The sequence below is a fragment of the Melospiza melodia genome, chromosome 5 (assembly GCF_035770615.1).
Source record: "Melospiza melodia melodia isolate bMelMel2 chromosome 5, bMelMel2.pri, whole genome shotgun sequence".
NCBI classification, from domain to species: domain Eukaryota; kingdom Metazoa; phylum Chordata; class Aves; order Passeriformes; family Passerellidae; genus Melospiza; species Melospiza melodia.
The window spans coordinates 21,495,186-21,517,405 of NC_086198.1; the positions used below are offsets into that span (position 1 = coordinate 21,495,186).

Here is a 22,220-nt window from a genome sequence, read left to right on the forward strand (position 1 = left end):
ACAAGAGTGATAGAAGAAATCAGAAGAAGGCAGAAATCCCCTTTACCCCTCTACACATGCAAAATAATATTTTTAAAGTAGGTTTAATGCTTTTGAGGATTGTAAAGTTTAAAACTAGTGATGTTGCTGTGTAACTCAACAGCAGCTTTACTGCAATACAGTTATTGTTTCCAGCTCTACAGACAAAGCATGATAGAGGGCCACACATAAATTTACTTAAGTTATTATGGCATGTTCTTACCATTTCTGGCAAAATTTGCAATAGCCAGTGCTCCTGCAAGCTGTAGCTGATGACTATTGGAAGGAATCCATGAAAGTACTCTTTGGAACACACTGCCTTTTCCTCCTTCAAATAACTTTTGCATGGATTCATCTGGGGTAAAAAGCACAGAGAGTCAGCAAGCCAAAGCTTTGTTAGAGAAACTTCTCTTTATATTTGTGAAGCTCTCCTGGTGCCACTACAATTAATCCAATCTTGCAATGAGAGACAAAATCTGACCTGTTAAATGTTTGCCTGGTGTGCAGCAAGTCATCTAGGTTATTTAAAAAATTAATAAATAGTGAAATTCAGCTGCCAAACAGTGCTACAGGTATCTGCTGTTGCTTTGCAGAACATAGTGACAGCCCATCCTTACCTCCAAGCAATAATAGAACCATAAGATCAGAAGCTGTTTTAAGCTCTGCAATATCATCCTCTTTGTCACTGTCCACAGTCTTCTGGACAATCTCAAGTAAGCACTCCACCAAACCTGCTTCAACCAGCTGCAGTTTAATGACATCTGGAAAATAGCATGGATAATAGTAGTCAGAATCAGGATTTTAAATGCATCTGTCCTACACACATATGCAGGACAGACTGTAAGAAACAGTGATGTCAGTGTTTTCACTGACAACTTGTGTACATAAAACCACGAGTTCTTTATTTGAAATTCTTATGGCCAACTTCTGTTATTGTTCATCTAACAGGCTCTCTCTGGCTCTGGACTTCCTTTAGAGCACAGTCATAAGCTGAAGGTGTATGGAGCTCTTCACTTCTAAAAATGAGGATATTTCTCTACAGCAAACTTCTGGCACCTCAGTCATGGCACAGCAGACTCATAAGGACTGTGCTGTGTTCATGCTTTCCAAAGACAGACAGTATATCTGCCATTTGTTGAAAGGGCTGCAGGAGGAGTGCAGAAAGGTCAAATCCAAAAGGTTGGGTCGGCAGATAAGTTGGTTCTGGAAACTGATGAGGCAAACTAATTTCTTCGCTGTTATTCAAAACAAGGCTTGAGAAGGTAATATTTTTTTTTTCAAGTGACATAAAATCTGGGAACAATATTTTTTTCTCTTTTTTCTAAAATAACAAAATATGTAACAGATATTTCCCTTGGAATCTTCTTTATATGCCTAAACTCCCTTTCTGTTAAGAGGGAATGGCAGGCTGTCTTATGCTGTATGAGGTCTCTTCATACATGGAAGTGATTCTGGTAGTTTTTGCAGGCTGATTTTGAAAAATAGTCACAAAGCTCTGCAGAAGTGTGCAAAAGAAGTGGATTTCTCTTAGTTTTCTACATGAAATGGTATTTTTGCAAAAAAATGTTAACCCAAGTTAAAATATTTTTAGGCCAGGGCTTTGGAAATATTTTTTTCATACCGTTTACAAACCACACTTGGGAGAGGAAGTGTGTTCTACCTCTCGTGAAGGATGTGTCTGACTCTCAGTTTCCTGGTGTCACTAGGCTTTTTGCCTCAGTGAAATTCATTGTTCCTTTAAGAGTGGCTGACCTTCTCATGAACTTTGTAAGGAAATGCAAAATCTCCAGTTGGGATTTTTTTTTAAATAGGCTCTTTTGCACTGAGGTGCTTTAAAAAATAGAGAATACCCTTAGCTATAGAATACAGGGTTGCAGATGTTCTGTGATTTGAAATTGAAATTGCTACACCAGCATGCTTAATCAACAAGTAAATTAGAAGAAAAACCTTAAAACACCCCAACCACCAAAATCCAGACTCGGCAAATACTTAATTGAGATGTTTTTCCTTTCTGACCTATTGCAAATTATCTACAGTGAAAAGCACCTAAACAGTACCAGCAAAGCGAGCTCATTTATGTATGCCTAGAATCCACAGTGGAAATGTTTTTCTGACTACCTTTCAACATCTAAGCATCTGAGTCAGGGTCATCAGCAGTGAATTTCTCAAATCTTAGTGCAACTAAAAAAAAATACTCTAGGAAAAATTAAGCATTTGAACTGACATATATCAAACACACAAAAAGTTCAACCCTATTTTGTGTCATTCTGAGGATGGAACTACCTTAGAGTAGATTTTAAGTTATTATATAGTAAATTATATATTTTGGAAAAGATGTGCATTTTTAGAGCTGAAAAAAGGAATTGATTTTCCATGCCACTTAAAAGTCAAAATGCCTTTTTAAATTGAAGTGAAAGTTTATCCTGACTTATACTTTGTAAAACAGACACACACAGAGTGTGCATGCACAACAGAATGGATGAAACATAAACCTGAGTTTGCAGTTCTATCTAACAATCTATTAAATTAAAAAAGGCTTTAATGCTGAAGTGGTTAAAATGAGGTTAGAGAGCCATCAAATACTGTGATGTCTTCCCTTCACAGAACTGCTTCCCACATCAGTCCATCTCCACTTGTTAACTCATTTCTTTATTTCCATCAAGGGCAGATGATACATTGTACAAGCAACCTTTGTCTGATCCCTAGTTGCTCTGGAGGAACATCCTGGAGGGGTGATCAGGGGTGCACATCAATTCCTGCTCTGTCTTGAGCAGTGAGTCAAACTCCCAGGGGCTGCCTGGGGCTATGTAAGATACACCACCAAACACCCAAATTAAATTCATATGATCTCTCAATGAACAGTAAGGGCAGAGTGTCCAGTCCTTAGCTCTGCAATTGACATGCCCCTAGCAAAAATAATGTTATAGGAAATGGAATTGCCAGAGGCTCTGCGATTCCAGGAAATGATGTCCTGGTGCTCCAATGGTCTATGAACACTTGAGCCAATGTTTGCAGACAAATGTTGTGAAGCTCTCTAAAAAGCAGCTTTTGATATTCCCACTGTGGGCAACGAGCAATAAAATATAACATAATTGTATACAGAGTGAATCAGTGATGGAATTAGCATCAACAATGTGCTGGCTCAACAATTAAGACCATTCACTTTTCATGACGCTACAATCACAAGGATCAGCTGTGGTGGCTTTGGAAGGAGACAGCCCATTACTCTGCATTTAGTGCCTGAAAAACACACTGATATACTGAAATAAAAAATACACATAAGAGAATGAGTAAAAGATGGAGTAAGAAAAAAATTCTCACCATTTTCTGCCAGGGGGGCCAAAACTTCAAAAATCATCTCTTTTTTATCATGCTCTATTTGCTTCTTGAACAGTTTCACAAGCTCTTCAGCAATGTTTGTGTAGGCAAACTGCTCCTTACTTGACTCTGTGAAGCAAAAGGAGAAAATCAATATAAAGTACACAAACCACACAAGAAGGTAGAACTACTTTTTCTCTTTGTTACCAGGTTTATTCAGCAAGATGACTAACTGCTCTTCACAGACAAGAGCAATAGACTCATGCTTGTCACAAAATGAAAAGATAAATGTCTAACACTTTAAATGTGCTGACCTGAAATAGTTATGGCTAAGGCTGTTAAAAATAAATAAATATATGATTCAAGGCTGTTTGGTCTGGCTTTGCTCACCAAAATATAAGTTAGCTATAGAAACAATAATAGTACAAAAAGAAGTCTTTGATTTCTCTTAACAGAAAGAAGAACAGGTTATATACTGCATTTTCTATGGGAGAGATGAAGATTTGCACCAAATGCTTAAATATTTACATAGTCTCATGATGGTGACATTTCTTTTGAAATCTGTGTGGGGCTGTTGCTGGGCCATCTCATACTGCACAGATACAGCATAAAGCAGTTTTACAGAGGGGCGACGTTCCTATCAGATTAGCCAGCAGGTCTTCAAATGTACATTCAACAAAAGCATCTCTTATTCCATTGCCTGTATCATATTCCTCCTCACTGGCAGTATTACAAGGGATGCAGGTGGTGGGGCTGGTGTTCTGCATTCTCCAGTTGCCACCTCCTGAGGCCCATCTGTAGCCAGAAACCTTCCAGCACCTTTGCTATTGCTCTGACAGATGCCTGGGGATTACTTTACTGTAGAACTGACCCCAAGGACTTGGGAAAAGCATGAATGCAGTCCTGGACACTTTTGTGCACGTCTCATCATTTTCTCTCACTGTGCCTGGTTGCATAGTATATTCTTTGTGGATTTTTGATCTTTCCAGTATTTTAGCAGATCCATCACTGGTTTGTGCCCTGCTTTGACACAGAATTAGAGTCATATAATGCTTTTCAAGGGATTCTTGCAATGCTGTTGTCTTGTAAGTGATGAAAAATGATAACCTCACCAAAAAAATTCCCTGAAGTTACAAGGCAAAAATAAAATAATACAGTTACAATGTGATTGACTACTGCTTAAGGGAGAATAAAATATTACAAAGTAAATTAATTTTGTGCCAGTCTTAAAGAATGAGCACCTTTTCAATGTGTATGAACTGGAAGGGAAGCAGCTGCTGTAAAGTTTTTCCCATGGTTCTCATTACTCAAAAAGAGAGAGCTGGATCTTTCCAAAGAGGGGAAGGAAATTCTCAGTGAGTCTCCCATTTATCATATTTAATATCATTATGGTTTTGGTTGCATTTAAACACTTGAACTTGCAGTGTATGACTCTTATCATTTCTGCTGTGCAGACACAGTACACAGTGCCCAACCTGCAGACCTCTGATTTGTTAATTTCTTTAGTGCTACCTTGGTGGTTTTTTCAGCTGTGATTTGTTAAGAAGAATTGTCTCCTGTAAATAAATTTATTATGTGTATGATCAAACTAAACTAGGTAACATGATACTTTCTCCGGCCTTGAAATCTGTGAACTCAGGCCACCAAGTACTACAAACTCAGAGATACACATTTTTCATATTTTGAACTGCTGAATGTTCTTAGATGATATTGTAAGTGCTATATATTATTTACTCCAGTGTAAAAAAACCCCAACGCATAAAACTAGAATTTCTCCAAATATGTTAGCAAAAGAACAACATAAACCACAAATGTTAATAAAACACAGGCCTTAACAACCCATTGATTTACACATGGTTGAATTCCAATGAAAAGTGATCTGCTTGAAAAGACATCAGATCAAAGCAGGGCCACAAACTTCAATTTAAGTGGAGTTCTAACTAAAATTAACATCTATTCATGATTTATACATGGAGGTATTTAGAACAGAGTATATTAAAATTCTGTACCTAAAATAATACTGTATATGCAGATTAATGACTGTGCCTGCCTCAATTTCATTCAGAGATTTTCATGAGCCAAATTTAATCTCGATAAAACTTTGTGGAGCTACACTGGTATACAATATTTATATTATTAATAAATAATTCACATTTAGTAGCAGTGCTATGGAAATACTGTTTAGATGATTTAAAATGTGCTTAGTTGAACTGAAGCACAGTAACATAAAACTTAAGGTTGAATTAAGTACCCAAATAAATTTCAGTAACTGAAAGGGGAAAAAAAAGAGACAACTATATATTCTAGAGAAAATAAGCAAAAATTACTTGTCTGTTATTGTTGAATGTACCAAAAGGACTTGAATGAGCTTTTGTTAGTCTTTAACTAAGACTTAACATTATGAAAACTGGATGTAAATTTGAGATTAGTATCGTGGACTTACCGAGTTCTGCTAAATTGCCAAATGCAACAAGGCACATTTCTGTCAGAGCTGCATTTTGGCAATGAATGCCCAACAATTTCACTAACGTAGGAATAACACCCATATTGATAAGCTGTGACTGCAAGGTATCTACATAAAAAGAGAGTACAACAGTGAATTAGCATTTCTCTTCATAGTACTGTTCTTTTAACCAAAAAAGCATTTTTCACATAAAGCAACCTCTAGGCTAAGCAGCATTAAAATTTCTGTCTCCTCTACTCTTCAGACTAGGATTTGGTTCAGATTTGAGATATGGACTCATAATTCTTGTCCCTGGCAATGGAGTGTACTTCCAGAAATACTCCTTCCTGATCTGTTCATAGCATATAGTGAATTATGCAGCTACTGACAATTTTGTGGTTATCAGGTTCCTAATAAATGTCAGGTTTGATTCTGGGCTCACTGAGACTAGCTGACTGAAATTGATCTGAGCAAGGTCAATGAAATAGTGATTTATTTGAGAGCTTTTTCTATACACTCTTTTTAAAATTAAAGATCAAAACTGGAAAATTAAAATTAGAATGAATATAAACTGGCACTGAAATAAACATGAAAAGTTTCATAAACACAGGAAGTCACAATGTAGATTATGAAGAGCTTGAGAAAAAAGAAAGTTTAATAAAGACAAAAAATGGAAGGTTTAAGAAAAGTCCTTAGAAGCCATTCTGATAATTTCTTGCACAGGATGAAAGTTTATAGTATTTACAAGTAAGAAAAGTATTGCTCCTAGGTGTCTGCAAATAGAAAGATGCTCTGATGGTTAGGCAGAAACATGATTGGTTTAAAAGATTATTTATAACAGTATTTCCTCTTACACATTTTACCTATAACAAAGCAAAGAAGAAAAACATTGTTTCACAGTTGAATAGAATGAAGCAGACATAAACATACCAGATGTTGTTTAGTAATTTTCCTAAGCATCTTTTTTTTCCTTTGTTTCTAAAGCACTTCAACTATGTTTAAATGTTACAGACTCAAAAGACAAGGATCCAAAGCCCAGTGATGTCAAGAGAACTGTATTACTTAATTTAGCTTTTGGTCAAGCCCTACTGGTGAGTTCTGGGGTGGGGTGGTTTTTTGTTGTTTGTTTTTTTCATTTGTTTGGTTGTTGGGGTTTTTTTTAGTGTGGTTTTCTTGTTAAGGAATTAATTCTAGGCAACTGAAATCAGTTGGAATTCTTATATGTGTGGTGTCAGAGCCATAAAAAAAGCAGATTTTTACAGGGAGATAAAACCATATGACATCTGAAGTTTAGCAAATTTAGAATCATCTCATGTTCTCAAAAAACTCCTTGAAATTTTCATATAATGAAAATTATGAAAGCTTCCAGAATGTTTAGCTCATTTGTATTCAGTATAAAATACTTAGATAATAATTATGAATTTGATGTACCAAGTAAGTAAATGGCATGGTTATTATAGGTTATTGGGGATGAGCAGGAATCCTTATGGCTTGACATCTTTAAAAAAACTGTATTACTTACCAGTAACTGAATTTCCTTTTTTGGGGGGAGGGATTACCTCTTCCACAGATTCATGGTCTTTAGTGAAATTTATGAGAACGCCATGTCAGACACCAAAGAGCTGTTGAAGTTGTCAAATTTCAGGTAAGTACAAATTGTACTAGCGCATGCATTGAATGCCATTTTACCTCTGGCAGATGTGTGAGTCACTACTACACCCTCCTACTTCATTCCAAACTGACTGGAAAAATCTGTCTTTCAATAGGAAGCCTGGGGAGAGAGGGAGATGGAATGGTTCTACAGAGAAAATTGTTGTGTAGGAGAACTCAAGTTACTGGTAAATAATCTGTTTTTGTCCTTGGTTTGTGATTGTCCCCTGTAAACACTTAAAAATTCTGGAGGAAAACTGGTCGTCATGGAGAGTAGGAGAACAAAGACACAAACCACAAATGCCATAGAAAATTATTTGGAAAGAAATTGTTTTGTTACTAGACTATACCTTTAGTCACTCTAAAAATCTCTTTATCCAACTGTAATGGATAAAGAGACAATCTCTGTGGACTTCATTCCAGCAACAGAAGCATAAACTCTCCATTTTGAGCAGGTTTTTAGTTCTGCTGTCTCTTTCTTAATATAAAATATATAAAAAGCATGGAGGGAAACCACATAACCTTTGAAAAGAAATAGGTATCTTAAGAGTCAGATAGAAAGATATATCATTGTTCAAGAGAGCACGGAGTGCATTGACTAAAGGACCTCTAGAATTTCCAAACTAAAAAATTGAAAAAAAAACATATTCTAAAAAAGAATAATTGTATTGGGTCAAATGTCAGGTATTATATCAGACTACATACCAGTCTGATTTTCCCAGAATAGAAGGATGGCACCTGAGTACAGGAAATATCTACAGTGATAAGAATGGCATTACAAGAATTGACAATAAGGTAAACATTGCCTTAACAGCAGTAAGTGTTAATTTAAAACTTAAAATTTTCTCCTTTGACAAAGACAGGGCAACCCTGTGAGTCACAAAGGAAGCACGACCTTTGAAAATAAAAGGCTGCCAGCAGCTATTTGCAATGTTTATACTTAAGCCTGGGCTTGCCATACAAATTCTGGACCTGACATTTACATCTGTCATTATCACCAACAGGAGGCTCTTTCTCTAGCAAAGTCTATTAAGCATTTTAAGAGAAAAGTATCAGGCCTCTCACTGGTATGGAGACCCACAGCACTTTTTATTTCAGATAAATTAAAATTATCCAAGTGGTTCAGTCTCAGCTGGAGGAACTGCCAGCAGTTCTCTCTCTGCCCTAGGAAAACCTCAGACTAGGTAACTTGGACTAACTGTGTATCTTGGCCTTTCACTGCAGAAATTGTAAATGCCTCACTAGAGCAGGTGACCATTTTGGGGAAACATGCATCCAACCTACAATCAGTTGCCTGACACAGGACTAAAGTGAGCCATGATGCCAGGCAACATTGTGTTTCAGGATGAAACAGCACTTCTGTCCACTTCCTAAGCAGAACTTTATGCACAGAGAGCAGGAAGCATGAAAAACTGAATTCCTCTCCTGAATTTATGACTTAAAACCACAATTTACACTGCTATCACGTGTTTCACAGTGTCTGTGTGTTCTTTTGGGGTGAAAAGCACTGACAGTGATGCTGTACAGATGCATATACAGGTAGATAAAAGGCAATCAATACATGCGCCAGCACAAAGATTACCTACCTAAAACTTGAATTTCAATGGCTCCATGTCCTTCGGTGACACACATGGAAACTCCAAAGAGTAACATCTGAGGAGAATATCCCAAATTGAGAACTTTATTGGGGACATTTTAGTTAAAAATGCTGATTTAGGCTAATTCATGATTTTGAAAAGAGTTTCAGAAAACACCTCATCATTTGTGTCCCATCAATAACTGTGATTATAATACTGAAGGAAAACTAGTTTTGTACAAATTGATGGCATAATTTCATACCCTAGAGAAACCTGCTTGCAATCCCCACAGCTATGTTAAATCATGACAGAACATAAAAGTGATTCTATTGATTATCTCACTGTGGTAGGGAACATACTTTTTATCTGCTTTTGCATACTTTAGGTTACTTTGCAATTCAGTATATTTAGGTCTTGAGCATGCTAGGCATCTCTAGCTGTGATGTAAATGAAACAAAATGACAAGCATGAAAATTAGCAAAGGTAAGTCTTAGGAGGAAGCATTACTGAAATATTGCTGTCAGACCATAATAATGGTTCCATAAATCTCCCTTTCATTTCTTGTATATTTACATAGCTTCTGCAGATGGTCAACAGTGCACATCAGACACCAACATTCATTCCAGTTGCTAAGAGTTTTGTGAGAATAAGAAAGGCTCAGCAGTTGTATGATTTAACATCAGGATGTCACATTTTATGAAGGTGCTGAAGGAAAGACAATCTCAACAGACTGAAGTTTGCTATGAAATGAAATGAGGCAGCAAGCTATAAAGGTAATTGTTTTTATCTACATATATATGCTCACATATGTAAATGTATGTATACTTTCACACATGCATACAGTATCCAGTTAACTCCTGATCTCCAATTTGACTATCTAATAAGCCAATTGGCCTAGTTCTTCCATAATTTCTGCATTTCTTTAAAAAGCCTTCCTGGTTTGTTTTAGAGATCTCGAGAGACAATTTGTTACCTTATGGACTGATCCCATTTACTTGCAAAAAGTCTTGTCTCACAGGATTATGGGATCTGCAGAATAACCATTCATATTTGTAACTCTTTTACATGAGTGTTTGCATATGATTGTTAGTTTTATTAGATTAGTTATTAGTTTTCCCCTCTTTATCCAAGCCTGCTTTGCTTCTTGCTCTCAAGCAGATTACTGGCTACACAGAAGCTAATAACTGAAAGCAGGGATGAGCTATTTGTGTCTGATTGAATTTGGGTAGTAAAATAAAATTATGACAAGAGGGTTGAGATAACCTGGGCTGAAGGCAGAGGGATGTTTCCCATCAGAAAAAAACCCCTCTAATTTCTAGCAGTGCAATTAAATATCAGCACTTCTTTTTAAGCTTAAAAGAACTGCAAGAAATGCCAAAGATTGAGTTTGTTGTCTTAACAATTGTAGTTACTATTGAAATTATAAGATACCAAGGAAGCAAAGAAAGAATTGAGAGACAGTAAGCAAAAATCATTCCTGAACACAAGCAGATGATGCAAGAACCTTGTAAAAGGATTCCTATTTTTAAAGCTTAGACAACACTGTTATAACTGGAGTTACAATTGCAAGCTGAGTGTCCAGAATCAGGATGAGATAGAAGAATGCTCCATTAATTTGCTCTGTTTAGGAAAAGGAAGTCTTACTTGTAGCTGCTCCTTAGTTGCCTTTTTTGTAAAACTCATGTGTGATAAATCCCTTAAAGTACTCCAGACTGAGTCTCTCATGTTTAAAAAAATAAAGCAGTTGATAGTTACTAATAATGAAGTAGTAGCTATTGGAAAAAGAGGGCAATTAGCTGACTGGGAATGGCAAGATGCTTGGAATCAACTAAGACAATTTATATAGTCTTTTGCTCATAAAATGCTGATGATTAGAAAATATTAGGGTGCTCACAGATAATTAGATGCAACTAAGAACCAACTGTGCTGTAATGGTCCTTATCTGGATAGCTAGTACAAATTAAAAGAGTGCAAGTCATTAAGAGCAGTTAAAGAAATCTTCCAAGTCCCCACCTGTAACTTTTTAACACAGCATGCCAAGCCGGAAAAGATTATAGAAACATGAAAAGAGAATGTAGAAGTGCTATTTCAAAGACTGAAACACTTCCTCCTTCCCTAATATATTTTCTTTTATTTTTGTCCAATTGGTTTCCATAACTACAGACAAAGAAATCTGTGACTCTAGGCTGCAACCCCTTACAGCTCATCCTTCAGCAAAACCAGTGCAGTGTTTTATCTTCTTTGTAAGTAGCTGGGATCAAACATTTGCAAGTAAATCCCAAAAATGGTATTCACTAAGCTGTGACTACAATTAACTGTCAGGGCAATCTCCATTTTGATGTTTAACAGGTTAGCAAAGAACTGCATTTAGTCAGAATATTATTCACCTGCTGCTGCAATGCATGGAAGTGTGTGGTTGACTCAGGCTCCTAGCTGACACTGACTGCTGTCCTGAAAATTCATGGTGGTCCACAGGTGGTATTTTTAGACCAGCTCACAATTACGGTCCAATTGCAGTCGTGACTCTTAAAACTGGCAAGAGAGGTCAACTACCTCATTCTGCATTCACATGCTACAGGTATGGTCGCTAAATTTTCTTCTAAAAATTTAGTCCTCTAAATCACTTTTTTAAAAAAAATATTGATTTGTCATATTATTTGGGGTTTAATTTAATGGTTGCCCAGTCAGCGAGCAAATTCACAATTTGTGAAAATAAGAAAGGCTCAGCAGTTGTATGATTTAACATCAGGATGCCATATTTTATGAAGGTGCTGAAGGACACAAATCTAGAGGACACAAATCTTACGCAGTCTACCCATGAATGCTGGGCCAAACATAAGCTGGGTTCCTACAAAAGGGACCCTTCCTCATGGAGACAATCAAGTGTGTGGGGTAAGGTGGAGGTTTGGTAAACTGCCAGCACTCCTCCCTGATGGGAGGTAGAACATGGGGCTGGTGAGCACCCTGATCAAAGAGCTTGGAATACTCCTGCATTTCTCACTTCTGACACTGCTTCAGTGGCTCCTGTGAATAGTGTGAGATGAAAGATGTCCTTTAGCAGAGAGGAGAGCAGCTAGTGAATCCTCCTGGCTGTCACTGAACCACACAACTGCTTTATTGATTGCATCAGAACAAGCTCTCTTACTAGATGGAATGAGTCATTTATTCAATGTTCCTAACAGTTAAGCTGTTCAGAAGCTGCTTGTTTGGGAGATTTATCTCATAATTAGTTTTCCTAGAGAAGATCTGCTGGGAGCTTGGTGACTGAAGCAAAACTGATAACAGTATCTCTACACATTGCTTCTAGATTCATCTGTCTTGAGCCACCTAGTCTACTGTATGCTCATTAGTCTTAATTAATACAGAGCATTCTGGTAGCTTAGAGGTGAGAATATATATTTGCTCCAAATATTGCAACAAAGAAAAGTACTGAGTTAACACGATGAAATATAATAAATGTGATGCTCATGCAAAGTGGTCAAGCAAAACAATTCCTGGAAACTATATGAAATGAAGGAACTAGAAAGTTGCTATTTAGAGAAGATGGAGGAAGTACTGTAAACAAGAATCCTTACATAATACAAAGAAAAGAGGAGGAAAAAACCCAATGTAAGAACAAGTGAAGGAGATGAGACACATACAACAGTTAAATTTGGAGCTGGATGAGTAACACAAAGAGCTGAGATCTCCAGAGAGATGGCACAGAAGACACATGTGGAAACTATGCTAGAAGAGATGATAAAGCAGATTAAAAATATATACAATAAAGCCTATGGACCATCCTGAAAAGTAGAAAACTTTTGGGGGCATAGGATTGGAAAGTGAGTTACAGCAAGTGCTTTCTTTCAGGAAATGGTGAGTAAATAATAAAGAAGATATTTCTTCCTAAAATGAAACACTGCAATTCAGGAAATGTAAAACAATATAATTATTAACTGTATTTGTAATCTGTGCCATTGCAAGTCAGGAGAACAGCCTCTCTGTAGCCTCCCTAATGTATTCTATTTTCATTTTGAAAAGTTGAAAATGTGTGAATGCTTTAAATATATTTTGGCACATTAAAACACTTGTGTGCAGAAACAAGCTAGGTACTAGTTTGTACAACTAATGTAGAATGCTACTGTATTACTCTCATTGGTCAAGGGTTTCTCATTTAATATACTGTCATGTTTTTGTCCCAGTCCCTAAACATCTCCACTTAATGGGATAATGAACATACACATAATTTGTAGACACGGAACAGTGTTGAACATACCAATAAATGATTTCCCATTTACTTTAGAACAATGTAACATATGGTTTTACATACATTTCACAAGGAGAACTGTTTGGCATATACACCCTCAAATAATTAACAACACTGAACATCTACAACAAATTAGTCTTATGATGTTGATACTACTTGAGAGAGGACTTAATGTAGCCTTCTAATTAGCTTCTGTAAATCTGTGTGAAGCATCTTTATGTGTTGCTTTTAGACAAAGAAGTAAATTCCAGACGCTGATCTTAAAACTTCACACAATTTATGTTATATGGAATTGTGTCAGGAATATATCTAGTATTTTTGGGAACATAATTTTACTAAAACAGAAAATAATATATGTGAATTAGGTCCCTGATCTCTTTAGAATAACTTAGTGTTAAGCATCCACAATGTAAACCTACAGATGATTTTAACTTTTTATCTTTTTTTGTTGGGGTTGTTCTCCTGGTAGACATAAAGCAAACTTTCGGTGTTGTTTACCATTCTCATTGCTATAGTTCATCAGCATGCCACAAAAGACAGTCAAGAGCTTCTCACTGGCTGGATCTGTTTTACTGCACAGTGACCTTAAATGGTCTACTACAATATGTGCACCACCTGCATGGTCAACTGCGTTCCTGCCCTCATCTGTAAAACAAAGAGTTACATTAAAAAAAAAAATGAAACCAATCCCCACCGTCGAATCCCGAACGTAACAGTAATCATACAAAATGAAGATTTTAAACAGAGTGAAGTCATTCCACCAGTGTTGTCAAATTCATCTAGAGAGATGCCTGAGGGCCAATTTTTAGTGCAGCAGAGCTAGGAAAGTTAAAACACCTACAACAAAAAGGATTAAGCACCTGGCACTAATACCTTTGTAGAGGAGTTCAGTGTTTGAGGCAGAGCTGCTGGAGCTGATAAATAATAGTCTGAAGATGCACTGAGTTTTGCCAGAGGGAGGTTCTGAGCACTTGACACAGCTTAGTCCATATACAGGTAAATTACTCTTGCTGTCACACAGATCAAGAAATTGAAATACAGAAAATAAATTGCTTTCATTACTTAAAAACAAAAAGAGGAATAAAATGGACAAAGCAGACAGAGGTGCTAGTTCCCAGTGGCAATTGTTCATGCACTCAGTCTGCCACACAGCATGTTCTCTGCACTTCTGTAGCTGAAATTTAATACCACTATCAGATACTTTTTGTGTGGCTAAAATAAAAATTTACTCTGCATCTATAAAAGACCACAATGTTCTGAAGGGTTGTAAATAACACATCATAATCTTTGTATGGAACTCTTCCTATACAACAAATCAGATTTGACACAACAGTGTAGGAATAAAGGAAAAATAGGCCTTCTATTACAGTAATCATCAATACTGCTTCCTTCCTCAGCAGTAAGCAATAAGCAATAGACAACAGTCAATAAACTAAATTCCAGGGCTTCCAAAAGGAGAGATTTTCATGTAAGCTATCACTGGAATCAGCTGGAAAATCTGGATGAAAACAAAACCTTGTGGGGGGGGAAGGAGGAGGGACTCTCTAAAGTTTTGCAATATAAGAAAAAATAACGCCCTCTCCTCAATTTCTTCATGGCCCCAAAGCAAATCTCCTCTTCTCCTTGTTATTCACACTCTACCATCCCTCCTCTCTCTCTCTCCCCATCATATGTGCAAGTCAAGCACCAAGTTTTCTTCATTCTGCAACATATTCAGCATGAAACCCAAGGCTGTGCACATTTATAATATGATCTTCCACTGTAAAGTGTTCCATTGCTCTGCAAAAAGAAACTTCTAAATCTTCCAGTTCTTGCTAACACCATTCATGAACTTTTTATACCCCTTATACTATTTATAAAGAACAGGATTCTAAGTATTGCATGTAGGGACTTCAGAAAATTTGCTGAATGGAGCTGAAGGAAGGGTAATTCTTGGCAGGTCTTAAATTATTAGCAAAGTAGAAAGAATTTTGCAGAATAAATTCACAGCCATGACTGTTTGCACCTTGGACAGGATCAGGATGTCAAAAACCTGTGTTTTGCTGCTGGCATGTCTACTTCATTTTGAAAAAGGAGAAATTATAATTATTAAACAGTTAAATTCAAGGTAGGACTCTGTGTCAAGTAGCAACTATTAAAATAAGGATAAACAGAAAAGAAATTTCTCAGATCCTTGATGCCATAATAAACATAGCTGTAATGCTGAAACAAAAGGAAGTCCTACATGAAAATACAGTGAAACAATATAGTCAGGTGTTTAGACTCGGTGCTTGCATGTACCAAATCAGCAGAGAATAAAAAGTGATTTGGGTTGGAATATTCAAGCATTCTGCTTTATTTATCCTCTTCTGGTATTTTTTACTAGAAAATTTATGTAAATACATGATTTTGTATTTAACTCATCTGTTCTGTGAATCAAAATAGGTATGCAAAATGAAACTGAATCACTGATTCTGGATCAGATGGACTGAATGTGGTCTTCAAGTTACTATCATGCAACTTAAATCAACAAACAAAGATGATAAATTCAGGTAAGAATTACATTTCAAGCTCAACTCGGTGTCTTGATGTTGATGAACTACATGTAAAATATGTAAGCAAAGTATAATAGAAAGGTAGAGTTTGGTGAGTGTTTGGAAACAAGTGTTAAAACACAAAAAAAATAAAAAATAGTTACAAGCTAAGTTCCTTACCTGGACAGAATTTGGCAGAACTCTACTGAAAATTACTGTGTGATGATATTTTATGAAAAATTTAAGTAATGTATCCTTTAGATTCAAATATCTCTGGTTTGTTAAAAACTGCTGCACCGTCTCTCACTTCAAATACATGACAAAACTCTTATCCACACAATGTTTTTGTTAAGTAAACAGATCACCAGCCTCTGCTGTACAGACAGCAAAAGAAAAGGAGGAAGATTCAGAAAAAAATCTCAATCCAAGAAATGTCTAGCCTTATGGTACACTCAAAAAATTAGGTACAAATGAACCTCAGAAGGTGGCAGGCTGTAAGAGCCAGCCTTTGACAGGACTGCATATGCTGGCAGACTTGTAAAGGAGATGCCATAACGGAGTGTGTTGCTCTCCCTCTTTCCCATGCTGGAGCTCACCCTGCATGGCTGCTTCTCTGCCCCAGGCAGCTGAGTGAAGAACAGACCTGGGCGAATGCTATAATTAGGATCTCCTGGTGCTGCCTTCTTTGCCCCAGAGGATTAACTCAGCTCATTAGTGCAAGGCCACAAAGAATCCTGTGCCAGATGTCGGAGGAAAACTCTGAAGGTCCTGCCTACCCACTGCCAGCACTGCTGTGACACTGCAGCATCCCCAAGCAGAAAGTGTAGTCCTGACTCAAAATGCTTCGTGTGCATTTCACCAACTCGCTTCTCACTAGTCCTCTGTCGCTAAGGAACAGATTTTGCACACAAGAATACTCATCAAACTCCAGATCATTTACAGTCAAAACAAGCCCACAGCATGTTGCTGAGTCTAGTTCTCAATCCAACTATTACCTTGCAGTTCAGCAGCTCTATGAACTCCCACACTTAACGTGCTTCCAAGCCTCCCAGAAGCTGTGTTGAATTTTTTTCCCTGTGACCTTTTTAAATAAACATTTTCTATTCCTAAGAGAACAGTGATTGAACAGTTTAATGACAGCATTCACATTTCTGCTTAAAAATGCTTCTCTGCAGCTCACAAAGGGCAAAGCTGCTGTATAGCATTTTTAAGTACATGTAATACAGTCTAAAGATGCCAGAATGAGAACCTAAGAAACCAGACAGATTCTTTTCCCTGTAAAATGTACAGTAAGATTTATTACAGGATGAGTTATTACTTCACAATATTCTCTAGCCCAATTCAACACAACTGTCTCTAAGAATTGGTACCGTCCCTTTTTCTATCCAGAGTTGCTCAAAGGTGTTTTATGCAAAAAAAGGGTTTTAAGTGGATTATCAAATTACTGTAACTGTTGACATTCCCTCTATGAATAGTCTTGTCAAATCTTTCTGTTGCTCAACTGTGCCCAAAGTCAACAACAAAACTTTTTTAATGTACGGGATTGTTAAATCTTAACAATGCAGCATTCAGAGTGGTTTCAATTTACTTTTCCCAAGCCGTTTGCATCACTTTCCCTCGAGTTTTTTTCCCTAATTCACCAAGCCCTAACACAAATCATTAAGTCACAAAATGTTAACAAGAAAAAAAATCTAAGTCAAGAAAAAAGGTTGTGCCATAATAGAAAGAGATTATCAGAAAATATTTAGGCTTAAAAAATACACCCATTTCTCAGATGATCAGCTAGCAAATAATTTGTTGGCATTTCTTAAAAATAAGCTTTTGGGCTTTAAGTATCAAATTTATACTTTGAAATGTTCTAGTTTTGTCTTGCAACTGGATACCTGAATTATCCTTTCCCCAGTTCATGTTCTGCACAAGTTTATTGGTTTAAATAGTTGCATTGGTATAAATGGTGCAAGTCAGGGAGGAAAACATCATCAGCATGATCAAGGTCCCCGATTTGTATAAACCGAATTGCCAAGACAGCAAATTTGGGTGACACAGGAAAAATACAGTATTTATTTAAAAATTATTTTTACTTGTGCAATGATCAAATAATTTAAGTGACATACTGCCATTTTACTTTAATTACATCATTGTTATTGCTTTTAACTACAATCCTGCATTTTTTGACCAAAATATTGCTTAGATTGGACAGTGCTTTACAGATAACTCTTTCTTGCTTTTCTTAATTAAAAAAAGAAAAACTAATCTACATTAGCCCAAGTTGGGGGGTGGGAGGGACTGTTCTTTCTATGTGTTCTATTTTTATTTTCCCCTGTTTTTTAATTAGGTCCTCTCTGCAAGACCTTTGTGGTGAGGCACTCATTTGCTCCTGCTGCTTATTCTTTCACTTGAAACCATAATGGTCTGATAGCAAACTGGCTGCTGCAAGGAAATTATGATGTGACAGATATTACAAACATGTGTAAGGAAAAAACTGCAGGAGTAGAACTCCAAGGGAAAAAAATCCTGGTCACATGTGGAAAAAAAGAAAGGAAATATTCAAAAAGCAATGGCAAACCCTGAGCTAGTGTAAATGACATTACCTATGTATACACTAGAAAAATACTGCCACTTAGATAAACTGGAACTTTACCTTTTCTTTCCCTGCCTGAACACTGTAAGATTAAAACTTTCCACACAATTCTGTCATTCAGTTTTAACACTTGACTCTACTTTTTATCCTCAGTCTGGTTTGTATATGCTTTTTGGTCACTGCCCCTGTCAGGTCTCTGACTGCATGACTACAGACCACAACACAGAGTAGCATTTCAATAATTTTATTTTTCAAGGAAAGAAAGCTTCATGTGATTATACCACACTACCATTGTTTGCTGCTTTTTCCATATCTTCTGTGCAATGTCTAAGAGGGACATTACACATGAGATTCACGTTTTAATAGTTTGAAAGATAATTTTTGGGATTGCTCTGCCTTGTACTGCAACTTCCCTTTCCTTTATTAATTCCTTTAGGAATTATACTGCTGGTTACCAGAAATACAGTTTTGTTTTATTTGATTACTGGTTAAAATCAATTAATGTAATCTTAAAAGTTTTGCTTTACAAAGAAAAAACCAATCTTGAATTAGTTAGGTTTGCTTCAGATAACAGAATTGTCCTGTAGTCAGTTCATCTTAAAATGCTGGCAGCTATCCTTAGCCCTAAGGGTAAGCATTGAAGGTACAGTTTGATAAGTTATTATTTTAGAATAATTGCTAAAATAATAAATATGTAAACAGTAAACTAGGAGAACATTAACTTTTAATACAGCCCCTTCGAGGACTGAAAATAGGCAGAATTGATCTTTTTGGATAAAACTGTTGCCAGCAGTTTTTTTGGCTGATGACAACTCATGCAGCAGTGTATTGGCCCTCTTATGCAATTAGTTTATACTAACAATCAAATACAATTTTAAAATGTATCCAAACAGAAATCTAGATATATTTTTGGTAGACTCTTCATAATATGTTCAATATGTGGACCACAGGATATCAGTGCCATCTAGCCCTAATCTCTTTCATGATTTCTTTTGTTTACAGAGTGAGGAGCTTGGCAGAACATTTAAAGGGAAAGGTAAGTGTGCAGGTATTGAAATCTCCCTAATGCTGTGCTGAGATAGCATTCAAATACAAGCTGGATTCAAGACCAGAATTCAATTTCATTAACATTTGCTTATTAGTCATATTCCTCTTATGTCATATTAATACAAGAAAAATAATTTGTTTCTTATTTCAGACAAAAGAACAGTGATGAATTTACTGCTCAAGACCTCAATACTTTACTTCCAGTCAAATGGTACTAGTGGATCTGATATTCTAATACAGCAGCAGGAATGTTTTTATCAGCAACAAGACATACAACACTACTACACTCAGTATTGGCAAGTAATTTGCTCTGGATTCCAAGGATACTTCAATGTGTAATTAAAATGTAGTAATTACTGCTACTAAATTCTGTTTGAAATTAAAGAAGCCAACTTAGAGAAGAAGAGAATGTTCTATGTAGATATACTAAAGTCAGGTAAAGGTCCTCAAAGCTGAATGTAGCTTTGCCTTCCTTTTCATATACAATATGCTTGCAGCAGACTCTTCAGTTGATTTTATAACTCTATGAAACTCCTTAGTAATTCCATTGCAGTCAAACAAATTACTCTAGGTTTATGAGAGTAAGTCAGAGCTGAAGCCAGCTTAGTATTTCATACAGCACAAAATAAATCATGGAACCCAATTACACAGTAAAACAGCAGGCAGTTTTTCTACACTGGAAAAAAAGCATTTATAGAGTCTCTTGCTATTAACAGAATAGACCCACACACCACAATTAATTTAGAATTCCTACTCCCAGGCCTGCAGTGCGATGTTGTCTCTCAGCTTCAGACTATCCAAGAGGAAGGGTGTGAAGTGAGCATGGCATGGTCACAGTCATGGTGCAGAACAGGGGTGTGCTGCTGGCTGCTACTGAAAGGAGCCCAAATGAGCTGTGGGTCTCCACCAAAGCAGCCAGAGGAGCTGTCCCAGAAAGTGTGAAACCCATGGGGATTTGGAATAGGTTGGGAAAAGCCCAAGAAGAAAAAAGTAAAACAAAAGCAAAAGAATCAACCATAAAGCATATTTGTGGATTCTACCAGGGTACTTTTCTTTCCCTGCTAAAAAAAGAAGAACAATTATTCCAAGAATTGAAAAAGTAATAAGTGGATCTGGGATCTACAAACAGCTAAGGCAAGGCCTGGATGTGCAGTCAGTGCTACTTGTCCCAAATCATGAAGCCTAGGAGGAGCCGAGCCTGAGAACTCAGAGGTTTTGCATCATCTCTCAAATTTCTTTTTTCTGATGATCTAGAAAGATTTCCTCATCATTCTGATTCCATATAGGCCAGCTGTAAAATAAGAAGTTAGAATAATATTGTTTTACTGCTTCCTAAGAACATTCACAATTAATTGCTAGTAAGAACTCTATATTACTGAGGAAGTGTATGTTGGCATACATACGCTCTAGTTTCCAGCTGATGCATTACTTGTTTCCAGAGCCTTGGAGAAAAACCTGCACAATCAAGGACCTCTGAAGTAAAAATGCTGTGGTAATGCTAAAGCACTATTACTTTACAGTCAAAACCTTGAATTTTTGAATTCTCTGCAAGCAAAACACTCAGTTTTCAAGCAACAATCTAAGGACTCTGGTCTTGATATCTTGGTATTTCTTAGGAAACATCTTAGTAGGTGGCATATGCATTTGGTAGGATCTAGTACAATGATAAGTGAAAAATCGTGCTAAGATTCTGCCTAGCTGCATGAATCAGGGTGACCTTCATAAAAGTGATTAGGCAGTAGTGTACCATTATCTACATCAGTTGTGTTCTAGGATTCTGCTGGTTTTCCATATGGTGATGAAAAAGGTTATGCCATTTTTTTAAGAATTTGACTTCTTTCCAGTATGTTTTATTTTAAAGTGTCTGATTTTCTCCTGTAGATCTGAAATTAATCACATCTCCTGAGAGAACACAACTGTACAATTGAGCTGTTTCTTATTTTTGTACTTAGTCTTCTGTACCAGATGCCTGCAAGAGATCTGTAGATTCTTATAAAATAGGCAGCTGAGGTTATGGAATTTATAGCATGTATAAGATCTTTTTAACAAGATGTGATAAAATGTTCATGTTCTGGAGTTGAGGCTGAGATGAAGAGGGATCTGGTTTTGTGTGAAAGGCCACGTAGCTGAAATTCAGCTAGGAGGCTTGCCATCAATACAAGTAAGACTGCATAGATAACAAAGAAATACATGGCTTGGAAATGAGAAAAGGACCCAATAAATCTCCTGCTGAGAAAGGTAGATAAGCAGCTGTCAGAGGAGATATAGAATGAGCTGGCATTTTTAGCTTCTTTCCAGCTGTATAAGATGCTTACATACCAAGTATGGTTGCTAAGAACATGTACCCAAGCTGGTGGTTTCATGAAGAAACAAGGCTGTGGTACAAAAAGAAGTAATTTCTGGATTACACAAGGTCTCTAAACACTACCATTAATATGTATATTATGGAAGGACAGAATGGGAAATTTTTCATTCCACTACAAGATATATGGAGAGCTTAATTTCCTTTGCTAGCTTTCAGAACATGTGAATGCTCTAAACAGCAAGAAGGAAATATTTTCTAATGGGTAAGAGCTTAATCTAATCTCAACTGAAGTCAATCAGAATGCCTCCCTCTAGTTTGTATGGCTTCTGAATCAGGCTCTAAATATCCCAGCCTTTCACTTCCTCTTAGATTATTACTTTTATAGCATAAGTATGGCAGCCTCTATCATGTGCACAGTGCTATATAAAAACACAGAAAAATAGTTTATCAATCACTTCAGAACTGAAATATTTAACAAGTTACCTGTACAAAGATCACTGACATTAGGATAGCATGTGCATT

At 36.6% G+C, this 22,220-nt stretch overlaps 1 protein-coding gene across 5 annotated transcripts in view; it reads right to left on the minus strand.

The window, feature by feature from the left end:
- The window catches only part of RAP1GDS1 (Rap1 GTPase-GDP dissociation stimulator 1), a 90,675-nt gene that overhangs the window by 12,052 nt on the left and 56,403 nt on the right, over nucleotides 1-22,220 (minus strand). For 4 of the 5 annotated variants that reach the window (XM_063156580.1, XM_063156576.1, XM_063156578.1 and 1 more), the window contains 5 exons: nucleotides 13,751-13,897; nucleotides 5,780-5,908; nucleotides 3,340-3,465; nucleotides 636-779; nucleotides 242-373 (listed from right to left, as the gene is read on the minus strand). In XM_063156580.1, coding sequence (XP_063012650.1) covers nucleotides 242-373; nucleotides 636-779; nucleotides 3,340-3,465; nucleotides 5,780-5,908; nucleotides 13,751-13,897 — 678 coding nt within the window. The remainder of the gene's footprint in view (nucleotides 1-241; nucleotides 374-635; nucleotides 780-3,339; nucleotides 3,466-5,779; nucleotides 5,909-13,750; nucleotides 13,898-22,220) is intronic. The other variant, XM_063156577.1, reaches the window with a different exon arrangement.